At 39.9% G+C, this 25324-nt stretch overlaps 1 protein-coding gene across 18 annotated transcripts in view; it reads left to right on the plus strand.

Moving 5' to 3' along the window:
• RUNX1T1 (RUNX1 partner transcriptional co-repressor 1) overlaps window positions 1-25324 on the plus strand; it is a 117914-nt gene that overhangs the window by 10831 nt on the left and 81759 nt on the right. For 3 of the 18 annotated variants that reach the window (XM_054190176.1, XM_054190178.1, XM_054190177.1), the window contains exons 2-3: window positions 8463-8589; window positions 9333-9505. The exons of 7 other annotated variants lie outside the window; for them this stretch is intronic. In XM_054190176.1, the coding sequence (XP_054046151.1) occupies window positions 9418-9505 (88 nt within the window). In that variant the 5' untranslated portion in view covers window positions 8463-8589; window positions 9333-9417. Of the gene's footprint in view, window positions 1-15; window positions 3560-3903; window positions 3992-8462; window positions 8590-9332; window positions 9506-25324 lie in introns of those variants that run through there. 8 more of the 18 variants (XM_054190174.1, XM_054190175.1, XM_054190179.1 and 5 more) reach the window with 6 other exon arrangements.

Below are 25324 nucleotides of genomic sequence, written 5' to 3' on the forward strand. Positions count from 1 at the left end.
TTCTGTTTGGTTTTGCAATTGGATTTGTAAGCTTTTGACCTTGGGGGATTTTCCTCACAGTGATCTACAGATCAGAAATAATTAAAATTCAATACAGTGAAATTTAAATATAGAATGGATTTTGTGTGAGAACCATGCTTGTGGTAGGTTGTCTAGAAGTCTGTGGCATGTCTACTTTATAGTTTGTATTCCCAAACATAACTGTGTGCACACATGTGCATAAATTTATGTTGAATGACAGAGGGATGATTATTTATACAGATTTTATCCAAAACTCTGTGCACTCCTGAAACATAACAAAAAGCCTCCCTCCCCACAAGAGTGTTTACATCCTGTGACAGTCACTAGATTTAAATCTTCTAAACATGAAAGTTGTTTCCTTTCCTCCAAACCTTCTTTTCCCCAACAAAGCTAACCCTGTTAAACCTCACCTTCTGTGGGACGTATACATAGTTATAGACATATGTACGAGAAGGAAATATTACAAAAAACACGGCCGATGGGGGCAAAATGTCTGTAGCCTTAAAAAGCTTGTGATATCTGCCAACAGCAGAAGCTGCGCCGAGGAGGCCCTACCTCAGCTGACCCGGGGATGCGAGAGCCTTGAGGAGCCTCGCGTCAGTGCTCGGCGCCTACGTGGGGCTTTCTGCTCGCAAATATTACCGAGCAAATGCTCTGTCGTAGCCTGTTAGTGGAGATGCTGTCTGCCTGAAGAGTTTTTAAACCGAGGAACTTCTTGCTTTGGTCATGGGATTTTTTTAGCGCTTTTTACAGCGCTTGGGGTAGAGTCCAGCCCCGAAAGAAAGATTATAGCTGGATGTAGGGTATCCAGATTTTCTTATCTAAATTTTCTGAACACATTCATGGGAGTGCTCTTGTTTTTCTTACTCTTTGCCAAAAATGCTGCATGCAGTTTTGCCGTTCCTATTGAATAGTTGCCATATTTAACTGCAGTGGTTGTGAATGGAAATGTGGATATGGAAAGAAATTCTTTCATGCTCCCTTTCATCTTCTGTAACACATTTTGGGATGCCTGGAAAGGAAGGGCATCCTAGATAGTCTAAAAGAAAGTTCAGCAACTTGGTTTTGTTTATATGTAGTTTTTGGGCATGTGTGATATGGTGACTTACTTAAGTGATACTTTTTTTTACTTAGTACTATTTATTGAATTTAGTCATCATAGGAGCACACTTGTGTTGTACAGAACTGTACAGCGACAGTATTCCTGAGTGATCACATATTGCATGTGATCGTTCATGGAATAGTTTGTGAGTTCTTCAGTCATTTAAAGAAGTTGTTTGATTCATTGCCACTTTTCTGTCCGTCAAGACAGGTAGACTGTGGTGCTTATATTACAATCAAGTAAGTATCCAAAGATCATGGAGGATAATAGGTTCTTTCGGAAATTAGACTGCTGCCTGGAAAGACAGAAGACTCCACCTAGTGGAGTGGAATTAATCTGCATGCAGTGGCAGTCGATAATAAAATAGGTATAATTTATGAAAAGCCAGGTTGATGCAGTGAGTAAAACCGAGGAATTTTGACAAGCATCTGGGGAGATGGTTGCATGACCATTACAAATTGTACAAGACTGTAGTTACTTTTGTTGCTTTAGGAGGCTTACGTATGTCTGTCTTGTTGGATGTTAATATGCAATTTGCGTAAGTAGTAGTCATTACCACTAGCCATTTTTTTTGGAGACTTACTGACTAGATGTTTTGATTTCTGATGATGACCATACAGGTGCTCCTTTCGGATGTGGCCCAGGTGTAATTTTAAATTGCTTGGGCAAAACGCCCCAAGCGAACCCCCAAAACTTCTCCACTTTTTTCCATTATGATTTATTTTCCAGAATACGCTTTCTGGTTTTGGTTTCATTTACTTCTGTGATGGCAGTATCAGGATGCTGGTTCTTTATGCTGTCATGACAGGTTGAGTGGCATGCTTAGTAAATCTGTGTGTGCCTTCTGGTAGTCCCAAGGCTTAACAATTTCTGTTATGAAGCATCGAATTATGTGGGGTTTTGTACCTGTGCTTTGCTTCCCCATTGGTTTGGTCACGTTGTGTTACTAGGATGGAATACAATGAATTTTAAAGCTGGGATGCACGTGAACACCCAACCTAAGCAGCAAAGATACTGTCCTGAAATCCTCTTGGAAAATGCATCTCAACACTGAATTACACCAGTTCAAGAAGAGAGAATTGCCCTAGACCAGCTCAGGCTTTGAAAGTGAGAGAGGGTGAGGCTATTGCCAGAAAATGAGATGATTAGGGTACAACAAAGGAGACAGAATGATACTGCTGCAAAGGATATTTGGGAAGAGTGCTCCAAAGGAGTGCTTTCAGTGACAATCCAGGTGGGTTTGTTGCCAGAGCCATTAAAGCATAGTGGTGCCAGAGAAAGCTGCCAGCAGATTTAGGGATAATGGCACCTGTGGGTGTGCTATCAATGGATGGTAGTGCCAGGATGATTTTTTATTTTATTTTAATGGTGGCATCGCTAGAAGTATTTAAGGGTAATGTTATAGAAGCGATTTTAGTGAGTGAAGTCACAGAGTTCTAGGAACCATTAAGCAAAAGCTGTTTCATGACTGTACTATTTATTATTTTTAAAGCTCGTTGGCAAACCACTTAATGCTGGAAAAGCATGCTGCAACCTGTATTAAAGCGTGCTGCAGATGAGCAAGGAGACCATTGTACTGAACGGAATAGCCTAGCTTAGTTTCCGAATGTTACATGCATTTCATGTGCCCCATGATAAATTAATGCAACTCCAGGGGTCAGCAGAGCTTGTAAACGTTGAATTAAAAGTACTGGAGCTCAGGTCTTCCATGGTGTTCACGTGCCCAGTTCCGTTGAAGATGGTGTTTCTTATGTTGAAGCACCAGTCCGAGGATCTGGACCTTCAGACTTTCTGTGTTCCCATCCCACACCTGTGATCTTAATAATGCTTTGCTGGAATGATTCTGAGACTTAGATCCAGATAGAGCCCTAATGGCATTATCTTATGTAAGGTTAAGTGGGCTAGCTTAGGTCTTCAGGTAAAGTAAGTCATTCTCTTTGAACTGTAAATGATAGACATACCTGATGAAGAATTCCATATAAAGGAGAGAAAAAAGTCTATTCTTTCTGTAATAATATTCTCAGAGGTTACAGTTGAGTCTGTGGGACCAGAATTCTCACCTTCTGCGTCCCAAGAGCTGCGTAAGCTGTGTTTAAGCCAGCTGCCTGCTCCAAAAATTTCCAAAGAAGTGTACAGCTACAGTAGTTTTAAAGAATGAATCAATGTATAATTGACCTTCCAGGTTCAGAGGTTTGTCCTATCCTCTTCCATGAAATTCATGGGAGGTTTTGATGTTAATTTTCTTACTGCATTTTATTTATTTTATTTTTAAAGTCCAGGCCTAAATTTTTCCTCTAACAGAGCTATTATTGGTCGCTATTGTTTTTATTATCCCGTAGCTTCTCCGGGAAGAGAAGGATGGGCAGGACCTCAGTGACATTGCCAGAGCAAGTCATCAGTGGCTGTGTCTGCTCCCCAGGAGGTCACAGGAAGCAGGTGGCTGTGTTAATTGTCCTCGTGCCCAACTCTTGTCCTTCCTGGAGGCAAATTAGAAGTGGTCAGGAAGTGTTAGGCCCACTCTGTCCCCCCAGGTTCCCTACTTCACGCGTTCATAATAATTTGAGATATGTGCCAGGCAAGGGAAACTGTGCAGGAATCCTTACTGTCCTTCCTAAATTTTGTGGCTACCTGGCCTGGAAAGGCTGAATGCCATTACTGCAGAATGTGTTTGGGATTGCAGCTGGAAGCCAGCAGAATAAGAAAGAATTCTATTTAAAAAAAAAATAAATAAAATAATTCAAAAGGTATTTCCCTAACATACAGCATTGTTCTTCTTTCAGGGTGTTGATAGAAGTTCTAGGAAAGAAAACCACAAAAACTCATGAGGTACATGAAATATTTCTGGAAACTATGATCCACTTTTATCTGGTGAGTGGAGAATAGGGAATGCAAATACATTTCCTGGTTAGGCCAGTTGGGTTTTAATTTTCTTGGTTGCAACTTCACCATCAGTAGTCTTGGATCCCTAAAAGGCACTCAGTGCTGTGCTTTGGAAAATCAGTTAGGGTCTTCCTACTTCAGATGGGCTTCTTTTTAACTGTTTGCTTGATTTTTTTTAACAGTGAAGACACACAGTATTGCTGAGTATCTTGCTGCAAGCACCCAATGCTGTGAGCCAGGTTTTGAACTACCAGTAATGTTCTTTTGGAAAGAGTCCGCTCATGTTGGAAGTGACGCGAGTTCAGTAATAAATGTCATACTGCCATGTGCATTTTCGCTGAAAACTCTGAGTTTCTGCTTAGGTGTACTCTTGGTTTTAGTGAGACTACTTGCCCAAATAAGGTGGGCTGCAGGATTATGTGGCTGGTGAATCATATTGGTTTCTGAATCACTCTTAAAAAATACCAGCCTGAAATACTAACAAATAACGAGCACATTGTGCTTGGACTTGTACGTTACTTAAAGAATAGCATTTTAAAGCAGAATATTTTGTAAAATGTTCTTTTTTAAACCACTTTGCAATTTACTTCCATCAAACCCATTGTACCAGGAAAAATACCTCCTTCAGAAGGGAAAAGGTGTCGGTATTCTGTAAGAATATCTGATTTTTATACAGCTATTTGCTATTTAAGCTCCCTTCTTTTCAGTGCAAGGCGATCAGCTGACAACAGCAGCAACCAAATCATGTTTGCAGCTGGGCAATTACAGTAGACCCTAAGATCTGCGACTGTCAACCATGAACGCAGATGCCTTCAAAGTTCTGTTTTTCTTCCATGTGGAAGTCGTTGGCATGGAACAGATGCCTTCATTTTGGAGAAACCAACCTCTGGATATAATTGGTTCTCTCTTCTCTTGTCCTCTAGGGACAGTCTCTTGCAGATGAAATTAGATGAGAGGGGAAAAAAAAAAAGACACAGGCACACACGCTCACACATGACACAAAGCAGGAGTTTTCAGGATCTCTGTTTTGTCACGTGGAACTGTTTTACAGCTGGAAGATTTCACTCCATTTTTAGCACTCTATACACATGATGATGATGATGCTATATGAAAAACATGCAAATTAAAATATATATCTGGCCAAAGTTTATTATTAATCTAGGCGTGCTTGTTTAGAAATAAGACAAGTATATCCAGCCCGTATTACTTTAGCGCTAAATGTTGACTTCTGCACTATCTATCGATGCTGCAGTCTCAGAAATTTAAAGTTAAATGGTAGAAGAGACAAGATGGTTTAAAAAAACTTCTGTTGCTGTGGTGGAATCAAGGTATTTTCATCAGAATTTCCTCTAGCATACAGGCATTCAATTAAGGAAGCGCATTTACAGGAACTTTAGCAGAATTGGTCTGATGAGCCATTGCTGGGAGTCCTGTGTTAGGGTACTGAAGAGCCTGTGTCCTCTTAATGCAGATACCTAAGATGGGATGATGGTAATGGAACTTAAAGGCTCTAAGAGAGAGGGAGAATCTGCCTGCCCTGTGCTCGTCAAAGGCTTTTGTCACTCCCTTTATCCTCCAGTGTAACAGCTACCAAATCATTGTGGTTTATATTATTTAGTACTATTAAAATAAATGAATACCATCTTTGGGTTACCTTAAAAAGCTCAGTTGTGAACTGTGACGGTCAGACAGTGCTGTGTAAAGAGCTGCAGTATCCTTGGGTAGAGTGGGTACCTCCAGGGATCAGGAACTGCCAGGAGGTAAACTACCACTGCTAGTGCCCAAGAAAGAGCGTGTAGATCTGTTATCTCTGAATGCTTTTTCTTTCTTAAGTTTTATTTCCTAGCAGAAGCTTTTTTTATATTGCAGTTTAACGTAACAGTCCAGGTCAATCACCAGGTGTAGAATTTATTTAGGCAAATGTAACTTGTACATGAGTTGGCTGATGAACTGTAGGAGTTGCTTGAAGATGCTGTGCCTTTGTAACAGCGTAGGTAAATTCTGCTGGTAGCATATCAATGACCTGAATTCTGAACCTGTTTTTCAGATTTTAAGGCCAATTTCCATATTTCACCTGAGAAGGAGTTTACTACTACTGTAGTATTTCCATGTCTTAGAAGCTGAGCGGAAATGTCACCAGCAATGAAAACTGGCCAGAGTTATAGAGTCATAGAATCTTAGAATGGTTCGCGTTTCAAGGGACCTTAAAGATCTAGTTCCAACCCCGCTGCCATGGGCAGGGACACCTCCCACTAGACCAGGCTGCTCAAAGCCTCATCCAGCCTGGCCTTGAACACTTGGTCCTGCCTTGATCTGGGTAGTTGGTAGAAGGCAACCCGCCTTTTAGACACTTGATGTGACCGGATAACTGCAGCGTGCTGCCGTCCTTTGTTTCCCGCTGACACCCACGAACTGTGTGGGTGGAGAGCATTCACTGGGACTTCCAGCAGTTGGAAGCCCAAAGTAAACTTTGTTTTGAACTGATGACTCTTCAGGTTTTATAAAGGAGTAGGGAGATACTTTGGTGTAGGACTCCAGTTCTGATTTACAGAACTTCAGCGCAACGGTGTGCTGTTCTTAAGCGTTGTAGTTCTGAGGAACCACATATTAAGGGAAAAATTTAACCAGAGAAGTGCTTAGGTGATGAAGGGATTTCTGGCAGTAACTAGGAAGTGCAATAATGGTTGATTTCTTTTGAGTCTGATCCTGATATTTGTAGTCTTTACATCCTATTAATTCCTTGAAAGATAAGCTGATACAAGAATGATTTGCCAGGGCCAATGGCTCTTCTAAAAATCTTGGCTCAGGTTATATCCCCCTTCTCTCCACATATAAGATAAAAGCACTGTGAATATGAGGTTAACTGAATTCAAATAGAAGACTCTCTCGAGTTATTGCATTCCTTAGAAAATAAATACATTTCTCATATGGTTGAGATTGATCAAAAAAGTATTCTGTATGCCAGTGATTACATTCCCATCTGTGATTAAGGTTTTCTGTCTGCATCTGGTTTTCACATTATATTTCTGTAACAAGAATCCTTTATATGGCAGAGTTCATTCCCTGTATTTTCTATTAGCTGCAGCTTGAACTACTGCACGGATCGCAGATTTACACATGTGGTTTTCATTACTTCATACCATTGAGAAAAAGTAATATTTGTTTGGGAAAGTATGTTTTTCAAAATTTCCATGGTAATACAACATGTTGATCCTTTTTTATAACACTCTTGTAAGACTACAAATTGTTTGAGGCATTCTACTTTCAGTGAAGTTCAGACTTTAGACAGTTTTGCATGTATATTCGAACAACAACAGCAGTTTACCATTCAGGAGGCAAAAATAAATTTAAAAAAGGAGATGAGCATAAAATGGGTATAGCAGAATGCATCCATCACTTTGGAAAATGTGGCATATAGGGAAAATCAACGTGGGGCTGAAACAAAGGAAGAGTAGTAAGTTAAAGTGATGTCTTCATTGTAAAGTGGACGACAGATGGGTACTTTTTTTTTTAAGAACTTTTTTTTTTTACCAGACATGAAAAAGGAGTATGCTATTCAGCAGACACAAATATTGAATTCTTATATGTTACATAATTTAACATACTTGACCATAATTATTTCTAGTGGCCAGATTAGTAAAGGTTAGCAAAACATGAATACATCTTTACAGATGGTGGCTGTGTGTAATTCTGAATCCAAAATATGATGTTACTTTAATGTTCCACTGTAAGTCCATATTTCAACCAGACTATGCTATCGTCACTCAATAGAAAACTTGATGTTTAAATGATCTCAGTGAAATTAATAGGGTCACTTGGTCAGTGAAGGATTTTTCTGTTTTGTTAGGGGCAGAAGTTTATGGCCATAAAAATCAGATCAAAGAATAACAATTTAGGGAATATTGTATGCATTTATGGAAGTGTAAAGTGTTATGCAAAAGTCTGGACGATTGAAAAATACACAATTCATGATAAGGCACAACTGAGAGGTCATTTTTATTGCCTATGTAAGAACATGGTGACAACTATCGAATTTAATAAAAAATAAAAACCATTTTAGAAAATCAGTTGTTGCCCCCAAGTAGGGGAGTCCTAACCACATTTTGGAGATTATTTTCCCCATGCCAAAGGTAGTTGTGTCATATTGAAAACTTCACAGTTGCCAAATGCTGGGTAGAGTCCTGCAGTCCTTACATGCCTCTCGTTTTCACTGAAGTCAGTAGAATTTTGGGTTGCGCAAGGGCTGCGGGAAATGTCCAACCACGAAGATGGGAAAGAAGGGAGTTTGAGTGGTGAACTCCTTTGTTCTGTAACCTTAACTTGGGAAGGTTTGTTTTGATTTGAGGAGGGTGCTTGTTTGTGGGAAGGATTGCATTTTCTAGCACAAACACAAATGTATTCTTTTGCAAATGCCCTTGGGTGATACTTTTTTTTTTTTTTTTTTTTTTTTTTTTTGCAGTAAGATCTGGTCCAGGAGAGGGTTGGGCCTGGGTTCTTGGTTAGATGCATGCAGCTGTGACCAGTTCCTTATGCATGCTTAACTTTATGTCCCGAAATACCTGAATAGTGGATGCAGATTGAAGCATGTACGTAACTGTGTGTGCCTGTCTCTGAAAATCTTTCTGCCTTGACATAATTACGAACCCCTGAAAAGCATATTAATGTCTTGGAAAAACTGACAACGCTGTAATACAGACTCATACTAATGACAAAGTATTTGTGTAACCCAAATAAACAGTTTTTGTAGGTGCTGGAGTGGGAGGGAAATTGCCTTTTCAAAAGTGGGAGGAGGATTTGTAAATATATCAATAGCTTCTTGATCTCCCTTTGTTTAAATGTGTTTGCTGTTACAACTTGCAAGTCCAAATTAGTAGAGCAATGTGAAATTGCAAGTTCTCTGTTTTTAGTAACCATGTTCATTTAATAAATGATTCTCTAGAGCTTCTGTTGAACCAGGTAAAGTATGTAATATTTTATATTATATGAATGTGTTTTAAACCAAGCATTTTTACAGAATTAGCTAATAGGTGTTTTCACGGTAGAATACAGGCTGCCCTTAGTTTGTTGCCCTCTGTATGTCAACTGTTTTAAATGAGCAACTTATGAAACAGCCTTTGTCAAAGAATTAATACAGTTTTAAAGTACTGCCTTATATTAACTAAGAAAATATGGGTAATTGATTTAGAATGATAGCGTTTCTGTCTTCCCTTTTTATTTAAAAGACTGCTATTATCATGCAAATGAAGGGGTGTGGTGCTTCAAACTGGCTGTGATATGTGCTTCTTCTTTTTTTTTTTTCTTTTTTTTTTTCATTTGTTGTTGTCAATAGAAAAGATTGATCTCTGGGCTGGTGAACATAATATCTGTCCCAGTCAGAAAAGGAAAGAGGAAATTAGCAGAGCGATTGGTGGAGAATGATATCTGTCAAAAGAAACACTTGGAGAGCACTGAGTTTAGTGATAGGTGACTGCCGGAAAAAAGGGAACTTTGAATTTTGTCAAGGTAAGGAACAGAAAAAATATTTGATTTTGTAATGTGCATAGCGTTTAGAAGTTATTTTTAATGACTGTACCTTGCCTTGTAAACTGCAATTAAAAAAAAAATCTTTCCCTTTAGCCTCCAAAGAGTCTGCCTAAATCAATGAAGGTCATGTCTTACTTTAATACCACCAAGAAAGAATACAACATAAACAATAAAATCCATCATTGATGACTTTTCTAAAATCTTCCTTAGCTTAAAAATACATATATGTGAAATTTTTAACTGTGGGGTTTTTTTTTGTATTTTTGATGACATAGGTGCTCTTTATCTGGCATGTAAATATTATTTGGCTGTGAAAATAATGAAGTTCAGTTTCTTGAACTATGAATTGGAACAGTACTTGCAGCCGGGTTAAGGGACAGTTGTAATCACATTGGCAAAATGGTTGTGTTTGTAATTTAGTGGAAGCCTCTGGTAAACTCATGGCTTTGTGAATCTGTGATAAATTTGATTGAGATGATATTCAGAATGGATATTTCTGTTTCTTGTGTGCAAATATTTTTACCATACTGGAAAATTAAGTCTGCTGTGGCAGAACTAAACTTCTAGATAACCTATGACTTCCATTGCTGTCTTACTATAACTACATTTTTTCTCCTAAAATGGTGCGTCTGGATGGCAAGAAACTACTAAACTAATTTTAAGTGCTTTGCAACAGCCTGATACTTTTCTTTCTCCGTGTTGGACCATTTCGCCTACGACATAGCTTTGATAGAGTATGATACCAAAATAAAATGAACGGTGTCTGAGTACTCGAGGCTGTGCTGCATTTAGTTTTAAAGGCAGCTAGGCCTTGATCATGTCATTGGCCTCCCCACCCGAGACACTGTGGCCCATGCTGCTTTGTCTGTGGGGCGTGGGAAGGAGATGGAGCAGCGCTGAGGGAGCCAGCAGGAGGCTCTGCACATCGCGTGGTGGTGGGGAGCCGGGGCTGAGGTTTTGTGCACCGGTGTGAACACGCTTTAAAAAAATTAAATCCTATTAAAAATTAATTTGCATTCTAATCCGAGTTCCTAGCTCAGTTTAAAACAAGTAAATGCTTCTCCGGGACCTTCCTGTATACAGGCAGCATTGGGAAAGAATGAATAATCTTAGCAGGGTTTCTTCATGCGTTTTTATTTTGCTAATTTAGCAATGCATAGCTTTTGACTTAATTCTCCTTTCTTCTATCTACAGTCTGTTTTTCAAACTGCAAGTGTACCCCATACAGGTTGTTGTTGGTTGGTTTCTTTTGCCATATGGGTTTTCATAAAGGATTTTAAAAATAAATGAATGTAAAAGTAAAGATTTCATGCCGGAAGCATGCAGTGCTGGCATACTAATGGGAAGCTTATTGTGGTTTATTGCTGTCAGAGCACGTGCAAGATGATGGAAATTTCCTACAACTTAGGAGAAAGGCATGTTTTCTATCTAATACTATTCATTTTTATAGAAAGAGGGAATTAATAATGCTAAAATTCGCTTCATCTTTATGAAGTCCAAATGATCTGGTTGTACTGCTGAAATAAATGGGGAGGGAGCTGCAGGTTGTCCGTCTTGTTAACTGTCACGCAGGTCAGGCTGCCTGTATCACCTGGGTGCAGGCACATCTCTGCCGTTGTGAAGTCACTGTGTACTAAATGATTCCCTTTACTGTGCAGCTCTATCAGTGTAGCCTTATACCAAAACAAACAGCCTCTCTATAACACGACTTACAGAGTTAATGATATTGTGTAGTTTTCATCTTGGTGAGGAAGATAATCCAAAACTGCTTTGCAGCTCTTTATAATGAAGAGAGTGATCAGCAGTGGTTAGGAACTGCTAAGATCTTTGGGCATTCCCATGTTGACATTTACTTGAAATGAGGTGCCTGGGTAAGGTCCCTACATCTGGATATATGTGTGTGTAACATGTTCAAAAATTTTAGTCTTAAATGGCCAAGGAGCTCCACACTGAAATTTGGATGAATGATTAGAGTTGAGGCTATAGCACTCTTAACAGCTTAACTTAATATGTATGGACTTTGCTGTGCCCAAAGAGTTTTGGCTTACTATTTGAAACCAAAATGGAATAAAAGAACCAAAATGGAATAAAAGGCAAAATAAAAGGTGTTTGAGTCTGTCGCCTCCTGGAAGCAGTGGCCTCTTGTAGCATTAGACTACCTGCCTATGCTTTGTGGTCCCTTTTGTGCATCCCCATCCATCTTTTGCTATTGCAAAGTCTTCTTTTTTTGGTTTCCTTTTTTACCCTCAAAACAATTGTTTGCTTACCTCTGTATCTTAAAGAGTGCAATTTAAATAATAAACTCCCCGTCTAACGTATAACAGATGCAAAAGGGGACGAGTGTATTATAGACAGCGAGTTGTCATTACACAGCTCACAATCAGATTTTCATCTGTTCATGTGGCGCACACCTGTGGCTTGCTGGCGTTGCTCTTGATTGGAGTGTGGGAGATCTTAATGAACAACAAAGTCGGGGTGACAAGAAGAGACTCCATGGCACACAGGGGTTACTTCACACTTCGTAAGAAAGCGAAATTCCAAATGGGCTGGTTTGGAGAGAATGCCTCGCGAGGAGGGAGCATTGCCTGGGTGACTCTGCAAAGGGAACCAGGGCCCTGCTGGTTGCTGCCTTGCAAACAAGGCGTTTTTCTCTGTAGGTCAGGTTGATTTGGTCCAGTTGAGAGCGGTGGCCAATTTCTCCAGTTTACTTTCTGAGCCAGTAAGAGTATCCTGGGCAGGAATCCAGCTTTTGAAGTACAAAGAAAATAACCCGTAATCTATATAAAACGCTGGCGGATGGGGAAGGGAGGAAATTTACAGAGAATAACCTGAGTTTGAGAACAACGGTGAATGTAAGGGGAGTGTGTGTGTGAGACATTAGTATTTATTTTAATTTGAAAATACGATCTTTGAAACCTTTGAGGTGAGCAGAGGACAAGCTCTGACAATATCATATATTTATCAGTAAACTGAAACCAAGCACACCAGCTGAAGCTGAAGTTCCTTTTTCAAAGTGATTTTCTTCCCTGAGTTTGCAGAGTTTGGGTTCTCTCTCCCCCCTGCGCTCCCCTCCCTCCTCTCCTTGGTAGTAATGTAGTGTGGCTCTGATAACGTTAATGGGCTTTGCCCCACATGGAGCAGCGAGTGTATTGTACCACTGCTCACTGATCCCAGGTCAGTGTGATGCGTGAAATCAATTTATTTGAATCTCTTTGCCTGTATAGGAATTTGGCGGCATGCCAGTTGTTTTCATTTAATGTTCTTTGTGTTGAACACAGACAAGCAGGCATGCTTTTGTACTCCTCTTTCTTCTGGGCTCTTCTCTTTTCAGCCGATAGTCTATTCTGTGGATTTTTCAGAAAGAAGTGGGAATGTGTTACCTTTTTTAAAAATCATTTTTGTTTAAATAGCCTTTAAAGAGCGTAAAAACTAGGTCAGTCATAGAGCAGCCTGTGTAGGGTTTTCACTGAGTATAGGTGGTAACGCCTGCCTTTTCCAGTTTCTTAAATTTGGGGAAAAAGAGAGAGAAAACAGTGGTCTATTTTTCTAATGCCTGATTCTATGATTTATGTCATCATCTAAGACAAAGACTCTTCAATAACACTTAAATAAGAATATTTTTATTTCCAAATAAGTGAATGTCTGGCAGTTGGTTGGATGAATCAGAAATCCTTTTCAGGATCTTTTTCATTTTGAGTGATGACCTTAACGTAAGCATTAATTTGGGAATTCCTTGCCTCATCTTTCTGCCTGTTCCCCGCCCCCTCCCCCCCCCCCCCCATTTGATATTTTGAATGGCTGTAGAACAGCTACCTGAAAGTACCCATTTCTTTACGTTTACCCTTCTTTTTTATGAGAAAGCAGCAAGGCGTGTGGAACAGAGCAAGTAATTTAGCCCTTCTTCAATAGGAAAAAAAAAAAAAAAGGAGTAGAGAGCAGCAGAGATTTCCAGGAGGATTTGTTTTAGAGCTTGGTGTCAGGAGTGGGAGAGGCGGAGAGCGGGAGCAGAGGACTCTGTTGATGCTCCGGGCGGTTGGTGCGGAAGTTGATCTGCAGAACCGCGGAGCCGCGGCGCAGGGGTCAGACTCGTACACATCAGCCCCGTTTCCTTGTTTAATTACCTGCAGAGCAAAACATCCAGGCTGGGAGTGTGTGAAAACCCAGTATCTCAAACAGCAGTTTGCTGCTCTGACATCCTGCGAGGCCAGCCCCGTCTGTCCGCAAACGTCAGGGCTGGTTCCTGACAGCGGGCTATCTCTGCCGGGCCTGGGTTCCTTCCATTCAGGAGGCATTGTGTGGAAGAGGGTTTGGTCAGGAATTTGAGGTTCCTGCCGGTTCTTCCAGCCCGGACAACCCTGTGACAGATAGGCCTGATTTTTTTTTTTTTTTTAAAAGAATAATAATAATAAAAAAAAATTGGCTCTTTTTAGTCTTTCCCTTGTAATTCTGGCATTGGTATAATACTGACCGAAACAAAACATCTTAACCCTTTCACTTCTGAATTCGCGTCTTTTTCCTTTTACTTTGTTCTTTCTCCCCTTGCTCAGCCTCTTTTATTTTTAGAGGTAAAATCTTTCCAAGAAACAAATTCTTTCAGGTGGAGTTTATGCTATGCAGCAAATAAACTTATGAAAATGTTAATTTTAACATAATCGTCATTCTTGGCATTTTAAGTTTTTCGTTTTGCAGCATGCTTGGCATGCTGTGGAATAAAACCAAGCCAGTGTTTGTTCTGGCATGGCCTGTTAAAACAGTGGTGGCAGCTATCAACGCTTCCATTCTCATTATTCATGTGATTTTCTTAGGTGTCCAGCTTGGTGTTTAATTTTAAAATGTTGGGATAGGGTCAGTTATAGATTTTGCTCTTCGTAGCTGCTGTTTATTGAGGTCGCTCAACAGACTGAAGGTGCGGGTGCCTGAGGCAGGGCTCTGTGCCCTGGTCAGGTTCAGGCTTGTAGATGGAAAGTGTTCATTGGGATGTAAAGCTCGAGGTCGTAACTGAAAGATACTGAAAGGTTCATTTAGGTGAAAGTCTTGAAAGTTTGCGGTTTTTTTGATTTGTGAAAAATTAAAGTATGACTTCTTGTTTGAATGATAAATGAAGAATAGAACTCTTATTTGAATAATTTTAATACCCTGTCTTATAGCACAGTGCTATTAATAGTTGTACTGGCAGAATTTAAGATCACAAGGTACGAGTAGTTGAGGGAGGGAACATAATTAATATGACTTTGCAGAAAAAATGAGCGTAGCATGTGACTATTGCCTTTTATTGTTGTGGGCAGAAGCTGGTCCAAGAAGGATATTTGTGGTTGTAGGAGTGGAGAAGGGAGAGCTGAAAGTTAACTATGCTTTTGTTTTCTTTTATGCTGATGTTTTTGGTCCAGTCTGTAAAATCATTACGCCTGTAGTCTTGGAGGACATTTTCATGTGCAAATGATTTTGGGTAGTTTGTAGGTGAGATCGAACACGTTTGAGCAGTAACTTATATTTTCCCTGCTGATATTTCATTAGGATTTTGTAGTACAGATTTAAGGGCATACTTTATTTTCTTGCACACAGACATTACCAGGTAAGCGTTTTAGGGGACCCTTCATAAGAGAAGGCAGCTTTCAGTGGGCGTGTGCAGCTGGGAGTCAATGGTAGTGCAGTGGGACCAAAAGAGTCATTATGATCTATTGTGCCACTAATCCTCCATCTAAGAAGGATTTGCAGGGGATGGTGCAACAAAAGACCTGTTACAGTGTAGCAGATCGATAATCGTCATCTAATAAACTCTTAAATATACACATAATCCTTCACCTTTAAAATCAGGCCCTTTTCTTCATTATGAACTAGTTAGACTACTCTGGTGTAAAGGAACCTTTAAGTAAAAGTGAATTACTTATATGTAGTTTTAAAGGCCTTTATCCTGTCATACTGTAAAGAAGCCATAGTTGAAGTAAGCATTGCTTGTATCTACAGGATGAAAAAAAAGACGGTTTATGCATTGTGACCAGTGTCATGTTCCTGTCGGTTTTGTACATACATAGGGAAGTTAGCTAAACTTTTATATGTCATATAAGTCATGTCTTCTAATGTTTTACTAGCCTTTATGTTTTTTTGCAGAGTTCATAATCTAATGAACTGTCCATGACCTCTAGCCAACCACTGCCCATCTCAACCAGCAGCATAGTAAAAGAAAGTTCTGAACAGGCGTGTGTGGATGACAGTAACCACACTGCCTTTCCTCCCACCCATTGAGTGTCTAGCGCTTCTTTGAAAATGGCAGAAAATTACAGTCTTTAATCCATGGTTGTCACCTCAAAAATCCCTCAGAGATAATGGCTTTAAATCAGCATTATGTTTGAAACTGAAAAAATATTTAACTTGGGCATCTCCACAAGTCTCTGCAGTGACAATCTTGCTTAACGAAAGTTCTTGTGGATAACGGTTCCCAAGCTGGTTCGGGCTTTATTAAAACTGGCACCTTGCGTTGTGCCCAAGCACTTACTGCTGCTCTTTGCAGATGTTCTCCTAGTGTGAAGTGGTGTAATTTGCTCTTGGTATGAAATTCCACTTCATAATCACCTCTGCATTCTTCTCCTGCTTCTCTTCTGAATGGCTACAATGAAGCACCATGTGGAGTACAACACAATTAGATAAAATGAAATGATATTTAAAGGCCTGCGTTCCTCAAGGCTCCTCCCTGTTCCTAAAGAAGAAAAGATTTTGTATGTTAATTTTCCTTAGCTGTGGTGGGATTCGTCTGGGTCAGGCTGAAAACACAAAGCTTGTATCAACACATTGTGCTTCGAGGGAGTGTGGTGTGCTCCTCCGATTGCACAACATGAAGTAAGTCCCATTCTGGCTCAATTTTGGAGTGGCAACCTAATTGTCACAGTGTTTGTCCCTCAGTGTTCAAGTGGTGTTTGCTGGTTGTTGGTCATACATTGATGTGTTAATTCCAGGTAACACTTACGGTAGCGCACACAGCTTCAAATTCTGGAACAGCTTTCAGGGCTACCAGAGACAGGAAAGGATGAGTGTCCAAGGCAGCGGGAGAAGACACAAGTCATGTAGTGAATTGGGGAAGGGAGGTGTGTAGCAGAGCGAGGAGCTGGCCCCAGAATCACGACCATAGAGGTGGGCATGAGAGCAGAGAGAAGACAGAGGGCACTGAGCGGAAAAGTAAGAGGAAAAATGTGCTGGAAGGTGTAATTAAGGAAACAATGGAAAGAAAAATATTTCTTTGGCTAAAATCAGTACCTTCCCTTTGTCACTCAGAAACAATAATGCTTTTTCATCATCAAGGGTTGAATGAGTCTGTGTACTGAATTCTGCTGTGTTTCCAGACACTGAACTGCATTAGAGCAGTTCACTTGGTAATATTGCTTTGCCAGTTTAGCAATTACAGTGTCTGCCAGTGGGTTGTCCTATTATAACTGTGAGAAGACTCATCCATAACCACTTTTCTGTTAAGACTTAGTTCTCGTCATGTAAAAAGGTGCCCCCCTGCCTTCATGCTATTAGACCATCTCATTCATCAGGGAAAGTTAAAATATTTGATGAAGAAGTGGCTTTCTCACCTGGCTCTGGAAAGCAAATAATTTAAATGAGAAAATAATGCTTAGCTGTCTTAGAAGTGCTCAAATATTTATTTACAGTCCTCCTTCATGCTTAGTAGTTGACGGATGTAATACTAAAAAAAAAGGCATTAACAGTAATCACCAACATACAGTACAACGCCACTGCTGTGATGTTACTGGCACTACCATGTATATAAACACAGAACAGGGCCTGCAGGAGGGTCTGGTTTCCAGACCGTTATAGTGGAGACCAGCATAAAGACTTTGCTGCCTGATGTAAGACTAAGCTTTATTTTCTGAATGCTTGTTGGTTTGTTTTACAAGCACGTTATCCTGATATTGCTGAATATATACATACATATACGTGTGTGTGTGTGTACATACATGTCGAATAATACTATTCTTTAATTTCCCTTATATATCTGATGACTATTGTGGTTTGCAAATTTGTATTGGAAGTCATCAGCAACAATAGCTTTGTACCAAGGCCCCTTTGAACAAAGATTTTCTACCATTATAAATGTAGTAAGTAAGTACAAATTGATCAATATATGACAAAAAGGTGAGGAAGGGAGGTCAAGAGGTAAAAATATTTCCATATAAAGCTTTTTTCCCCGTTGAAAATGGCAGTATGTGCATAAATAAATGTTTTGTATTGCTGTGTATTTGCTCCACCTGGTGGATTTTCCTGAAAGTGTTTTTAATCCTTGTTAATAAGAGGAAGCTGTCTTTAATTAAATATAGAACACAGTACCAAGACTAAAGGCAACTTTTTTTTTTTTTTTTTTTTTTTTTTAGGGTAGCAATGGAATTGCAAAATGGAGATATGGGGAAAGAAAACATTAAAATTAGGTATTCCACTTGGACACACTTGGTCAGCACAGCAATCTCTGTGAAAGCAAGGCATTCCAAATTAATTAATAATAACAGTTTATTCTTGGACTCATCTAGAGATTAGTAATTAAAAAGTCCAAATCTATGGCTTGTGGGGTTATATGTGAACAGTGAAAGCGAGGATTTGCTATGCCTTCCCCCCCCGCCTCCAATTCTTGAGCCCCCTGATGAGAAGTAGCAGTGCTATTGAAAAAGAGAGTTCCTGTGCTGAAGTGTTACTGCTGCACATCGGCATAAAATCTGTCTGTCATTAGGCTAGCTTTACAAACATTGTTTTCTTTGGAATTCGTAAGGACTCGGTTATGCTTTGATCATCTCATTGTTCTCCTTAGGTTATTTTTTTCCTTTAGAGTGTAATGGCTCCCTAACAGAAGGTGAAGTTTAGAAAATAGTGTCTCCATATGCAAGGGATTTGGAGACCTTTTTATTGTCTTTAAAAATGTCATTCATAGTCCTCATTAGCATTTATTGTTGCAAGCGTACAAGCAGAAAATGTGAAATTGGTATGTCATGAATAGCTCCACAGAGCTCTAGAGCCCTGAAATTTTGCCTGCAGTGTGGTGTGGGGCAGGCATTGAGAGAAAGCTGGCCAGATGGCTGCCAGCACAGAGCAGAGCTGCAGGTTTTTGTCTCTGGTGCTGAGAGGAGGGAAAGTTCACTGGAGCATACGCTATCACCCCTTGCGTTTTAACAAAACTAACTCGCCATCAGTCAAAACGGGGAGGTGGTGACATTGAAACAAAAGTTTTCAATATAATGTAACAGTCCTTGTCAAATGAATAAAATATGTTTAGTTAGTGTCACAAATATTGACATGTTACAAAGAAAAATGCAAGGCTCGAATTTATGGCTGGTGGTAGATACGCTTTCACACAAATATGCTCTCGCATTATCTTTATTATGAAAATCCTATACATTGAAAAGACATCGATTAGAGGTCAAAACTAGGGTTAATATACTACAGCAGGAGGAGTTTCCCTACCCGTGTTAAACGAACAAACACTCTGAGCTTCAAGTCAAAAAGCAACTGATAGCTTGAAACCCTTTTTTTTTTTCCCTGTTTCTTTTTGGATCTTAAAATATGACCTTAGATCAGCAGGACCAGATATTCTTGTCCAGGCTTCTCTGGGTCACACTGAATGAGTTCTTTCTCCTGTCAGTGAAACGGCGTCTTTGGTATTTTCTTGTGTCCTTTCAGAAATAATATCAAATCAATATCAAATTTTCTAAAGTGCTTCAGTGATGTTCATGCTTAGATGGTGTGGTAATTTCCTTTGAATCTGAATGATGATAGAAATTAACAGTCAATTCTAATTTACTTTACCCACACTATAGAAAATACTGTATTTAATAATGCAAGGTAAAACTTGGTTTAGCACACATCAAGTGAAAGAAATGGACACCCAACCAGGTACACATATGTGAGTTAGTCCACGTGAATGCTGTTACTAAAATGCACATTTTACTATGTAAGATCATGTGTTCTTTAAAACCTGAAGCCTATGTTGGCCCTCCCATTCCGAGTCGATTAATTTTTGGTGGAACTATTCTTCTCCTGCAATAGGTCTTTATGTACGTTTTTATTGTTCTAAAACCTGAAACGCCACTGGGATTTCAAGCAATGCTCAACAAGAATGATTTTTTTTCGTTCTTTTTTTTATCAAAAAGCAATAGGCAGTCTAGGTTGCCAAGTCTGACCCACTGCCAAGGTTGCCTTTTTTTTTCTTAACAGATAATTTGAAATCCTCCCGCTGAAATAGTACGACTTTTACGTTTTCTTAACTGAAAAAAGAGACGAATGCTTTCTCACCTCCAATGAATTTAATCCCGTACTGGAGGTAACATGATGAACAGTTTCTCTTAGACAACCAAGAATAGTTTCTTCCCGGCTTGGTGACTCTAGTTTTCAACTATTCAGTATCTGTGTGGGTAATCTCAATTAGTCTGTGTTTTACGGAGCTATGTATGTTTTAAGGGTCCCATTTGTCTTTTTTTTCAGAAGTCCAGAAAGCCTTGCCAATAAGGAAATGCTCAGGGAAATGTTTAGTGTTATCTGGCAAATGTTTTGTGTTGCATGCATTAAGAGCTACTGCTAACAGATAAGCACATATCTTATTGGAATATTTTAATTCCGTTTCCAAGCAAAGAGAAGTTTATAAAGTGCCTGTCTTGAAATAGCTTGAGCTCTTTTGTGGTGGTGCAGGAAAAGCATCAGAGGCTAGGTACAATGTCATGGAAAAAGCCGCACTGAGGGTACCTATTGCAGTCCTAGGTGGACTACTGTTGCACCAGGTGATAGGAATTACCGGTCATCAAGAAATTAGTGAGCTTCTCCTGAAGGTGTGTTATCTTTACTACTGTACTTTGGTTGGACAATCAACTGAATAAAGTTCAGAAAGCATCCAGAAGTGGTCGTCCCCCCCATCAGCTCTACAGCTCACACATTAGGTGGGTTTGCCCTGTCAGTGGGATGCCTTAAGAAAACACTAATAGCTTCCAGCTGGGTGGAAAATCAAAACGTTTGGGGGCTGACAAAACTAGCAGATTTGAATTTGAAAGCCCAGCTAATGCCTCCATTTTTATTTACCATTCGCCCATAAAAGATTATTTTCCAATATGTCAGCCTCATTTGGTGGCCAGTGGTCTGAAAGTGAAAGTGGAACAAGCAAGCGGGGAAATCTGGACATTAGTGAGTCCGCCCTTTCAAGCTGGTGTGCCACTTTGTGGAATGGCCTTCCCTGAGATTGGGGGGGTCCTAATGACCATTCATCAATGCTCGTTGACTGATCATTGAGTGCCTTCTCATTCAGTTTATCAAGTCTTGCACATAAAAAGTCAGAATAAGCATTATTCAGCTTTGTTAAAGCCAACTAGGAGTAAAATGCTCCATTTGAACCCATTTTGCCCTTGGTTTTTCACTTTGTTAATGCAGTCCTGCTTAAATGAGTGCTTTTATTGGGTCGGTTAGAATATCTGAAACTATTAATTCTCTTGTATTGAATAGCTGGTGGCAGGCCAGAGCAGATGGGGTAGAAAACTATTTGGTTGGGTGTATTGCTTTCAATTAGGATCAATGAGGTTTCAGCTCCTTTGAATTAACTCACTTAATACCCACTGTGTGAAGTCACAATGTATCACAACAGTCTGCTATAAGTAGAGCGGGAAGTTGAGAAGTCCTACAGAAAAGCTTTGAGTTAAATTCTTCCTTCACTGTTAATAGAGAGCTTTCATTAACTACAGATGCGTTTCAGTGGACTTCCAGTCCCTGTTATTAAGCAAGGTTTGCGCAAAAGGCAGTCTCTACTTCTAAATGGTGATCGTTTGGAATTTCTCTTTTCCGTCAGATCCATGTCTTAGCGACCCTATATCATCCACTGCATTCAAGTCGTCTTCTTTTCCCTTAAAATAGAGGAATATGGAGGATGTTTTGCCTTCTTTACCCATTTTCAAAATAAAGAGTTGTAAAGGATTATTTAGAATTATTTGGTAAAGTATTTTGAATGATTGTCAAAGAAGGAGCTGTTTCCCACCTAGGAAGGTGTAGCGTAATGTGCACCGTAACGTAAAGAAACTGGCCAAAGATTATCTTCCGGATTTTTCACTCTCTTCATATCTCTTTCGTTTTGGTATTACACATAATACCGACTCTTGTGATACAGCAGAATTGTCCCTATGTTAAAACCACTGCCTTTTCTTTCTTAGCGGAGAATAAAACTGTTTCTCAGAATGGGCTGTCTGCCTTTGCTTGGCCTGCTAAAATTTCAGACCTGGTGCAAAAACTGTGAGGGCAAGCTTTAAGTGACTGCATTAAAAATGGGGGTGGGGTGGGGAACGCGAATAAATATCCACAGATATTTATTCAGGGAGGACTGCCAAATGGGTTGCAGCCTGCCTCAGTGTATTAAATAATGAGAAGGAAAAACTATTCATGCAGCTGGCTGCTTGAGAAAATGCTGAAGTAGTCTCAGATGCACAGGCATTCTGTTAGCCCCTTCCACAAGCAGGCTTCTAGGTGAGAATCTCCAGGGATCCAGGTTTTGTTGACGTGGATCAATTTAAATGGCAATTACTGTAGTCAGATAACAGCTTAAAAAGGCTTTTTACACACAGAAAAAAGATGCATAATCACACAGCATATGGAAGTTCAATTTCGTGAGCCGTGGTCTGTGGATTTACAATGTACTGATATTAAGACGTACTTTTAAGAGTGAATATTGTTCGGTTGTATTAAAACGCGTCATACCTTTGACACGTTACTTTCTACTCTGAAGCTGATTCAGGCTGCATCTATGTTGATGAAAGGTTGCATTTCCAACTGTGAAAATGTTTTTCCTTTCATGTAGAGTACAGCATTAAAAAAGAAAAACAACACAGAAAATACAATACTAAGTGACTGGTTTTAAATAGTGCATCAAATAATAAAACAAAAAGAACGGTAAATTCTCCAAAGGCCTTGGTGGCGCAGACTTTGCTTGTTACTCTCTCTCTTTCCTCCCTCCGCTTTTTCCCCCCTTCATGAAAGCGATCTGTCATGAAAATGTTTTCATGTTTCGGTGTTTCTCTTGGGCTCTCCCAACACTCAAAAAAAATCCATTACAGAGAACTTCATTACAGTAGATATCTGATGAAGAAAAGACCTGCCTCAAGTAGCAGATGCATTCTGTTGCTAGTGCCGGGGCGTTTACTGGGGCAAGGGGACCTGCTCCTTCGCGTCTTTGATCCTCTTGAATTTGCCAGTCCGGTGTTTGGAGTCTCTCTCCTATTTAAGCGAAGCTTAAGGGAGGCACTTAAATAGCCTTAAGATATTATTGTGGAAATATCAGTACATTAAGTGACTCATTCTCTTCAAGTGAGAAATATTCATGAGTTCAGCCCGGATATTGGAAGGGTTGTTATTTTTTGCTTAATTTCGCATGTGTGTCCTTTTCCTAAATAGATCTTTATCAGGCTCTGTGGCAGCTAGAGGAAGGAAGAGGAAGGCCTGAAAGCAGGGCTGTTTCTGCGTAGCAGAGGCAGAAGATGGCATAACGCAAAATCAGGGGGATGCATAAATAAGTACAAAAGGCTGAGTCTTGCACTGACAAGAATGCAGGTCCTGAAGATCTGAGTGAGAACCACTGCCGTTCTATGTGTGTTTAAATGTATATTGCAAAGGCAAAGTCAAAACCAGGACCTACACGCTAATTGTCGGAGAAATACTCGTTACTAAAGGGTGAAGCTATTGCAAGTGCTAAATGGGAGGAGAGTTTTAAAAAGACGACATTTTTCCTTGTGCTTGGAATTTTGTGCAAGGCTATACGTGCTACAGAAGGCACGCGAGTCAGGCGTATGTTTCTCCTAAGAGGCAAAGATGTTTTACAAAGGACTAAAGAGGGACTGCTGAGAAGAAAATAGCCAGCTTTAGATAAAGCACTATAACAAAGACTTGTAGTTTTATGTATCATGGTGTCCATTAAAGCTTAATAGGGAAGAGTGCATTGAACCTAGCCAGGCATACGTTATTCATGTGAAGGATAAACATTTAAGGGGTGTGCAAAATCAGAAATTGAGAGGACATGATTGTTTAGCTTTTGAAAAAGCTTTACAGGGAAGATTTTGTTTTCATCCCCCATGGATCACCATGCAAGGTAAAGGAGAGTAAGCTGCAAATGTTTGGAACGTATCAATGCAGGAATCCCAGGGGGTTAAAAGCGCTATAGTAAAATAAAAGTGGTCTGCTTTCTAAGTGTGTTCTATTTTACACATACTACTGAGAATCTGAGAAAGGGAGTGATTTTGATACTCTGTTCACTACAGTAAAACAGCACAATAATGACAAAAGTGTGGGGAGGGGAGGAAGAGGAGGGGGGACCCTCCCGTATATCTTCTTGCACGTTTTGAATTTCCAGCTAAATAAACAAACGTAGTCCTATGGAATGCGAAATTATGGCTGTTAAAATAAAGAATGAATTTGTTTCCACTTTTGGAGGAGAGCTGATTCGAAGCGATGCTTCTTTCTTTAATTGCTGTCAGCAGAAGAAAGGGTTAACTTTTAAAGAAAAAAAATGAATAATTCAGTGTTTGGCTTATCACTCTGCATTTTACTTTCTATTCTTTGGTCATCTGGAACTTGGTGTGAAAGGTAGAGTAAAAGGAGTCAGCTGAGGGGAGCCGGGGTTGTGATAATTTGCACACACATCCCTGTCATTGTTCTGCCTGAAGAGACAGGGCTGGGTTCAAGGCCACATGTGCTCCTGTCATCATTCACATTTCTGCTCCAAGTGCAATACAGAGTGTCAGCTCTCCATCTGTCTTTGCCTGGCAAACGCACGCGCCCAGCATCCTGCCTCCAGCTACGCTGCCACAGCCAGTTCTGATGGCCCTCCTCGCTTCTCTCTGTTCATTCCAGAACAGGAGGCACTGAGCCCTAAATAAGCTTGCTTTTAGGAGAGAGCCATTTACAGTGTGGTATATTTTATCCAAGGATGCCTGGTGAGTTGAAATTATTGCAGCTCTTTCGGTTTTAAATGAGGAAACGCTAATTGTTTTTTGATAGTCTTTTTTTTCCTTTTTTTTTTTTTTCTTTTCTCTTTTAATATAGAGGGTGATTTGCAAGCTGATACGGGTACAGAGCGATCGTGGATGCTAATTCTGTTGTGTATATGTTTGGGGGAGGGGAATTTGTGCGAGGGAACTGCCAGAGATGATACTTAACAGCAGTACTGGATGTTTCAATGAAAAGGGATAGAAATAGCAGAAAGTCACCAGCTTTGTGGGTGCAGGTCTCTGCACGGGCGATCATTTTTAGCGAGGAGAAATACAGCTTCGGGCTGGCTTTCATGACTGTCAGCTGTACCTTGAATCTGCAAACATTTGATCGGTAGAGATCATTCACAGCGTTCACCCATCAGCTGAAATTATCTCTGTGAAAAGCTGTTTATGTTAGAGAAGTGAAGGAGATTTATAAAACAAATTATTCCAACGTCATCCTAAATCTTAGTCCTTAACTGTCACCAGGCAGATCACTGAAATACGTTGTTTCAAAATAAAACAATGAAAAAATCTGCTGAATTAGAGGAATTGCTGCGGAGCTGGGAATTTTAATAGGTCAGTTTCCTGAGGAAAATATTATCCTTGGATCTTACGATCGCTTGTCTAATTGATAAGTGTTATTGCCAATGAAAACGGTGCTTCTATGCAGGGTGATTTATCAGAGGGGTTTTGCAAGATGCTTGACCACAACCGAGTAGATTGAATTTGGTGTGTTTTGTTTGGGTTTTTTTTCCTTCCCTTTGGTAAGGACTGAAAAAAGCCATGTGCCTGATTATAGCAGCCTGTGTGTCTCTGGATAAAAAAA

The sequence above is a fragment of the Rissa tridactyla genome, chromosome 2 (assembly GCF_028500815.1).
Source record: "Rissa tridactyla isolate bRisTri1 chromosome 2, bRisTri1.patW.cur.20221130, whole genome shotgun sequence".
NCBI classification, from domain to species: Eukaryota; Metazoa; Chordata; class Aves; order Charadriiformes; family Laridae; genus Rissa; species Rissa tridactyla.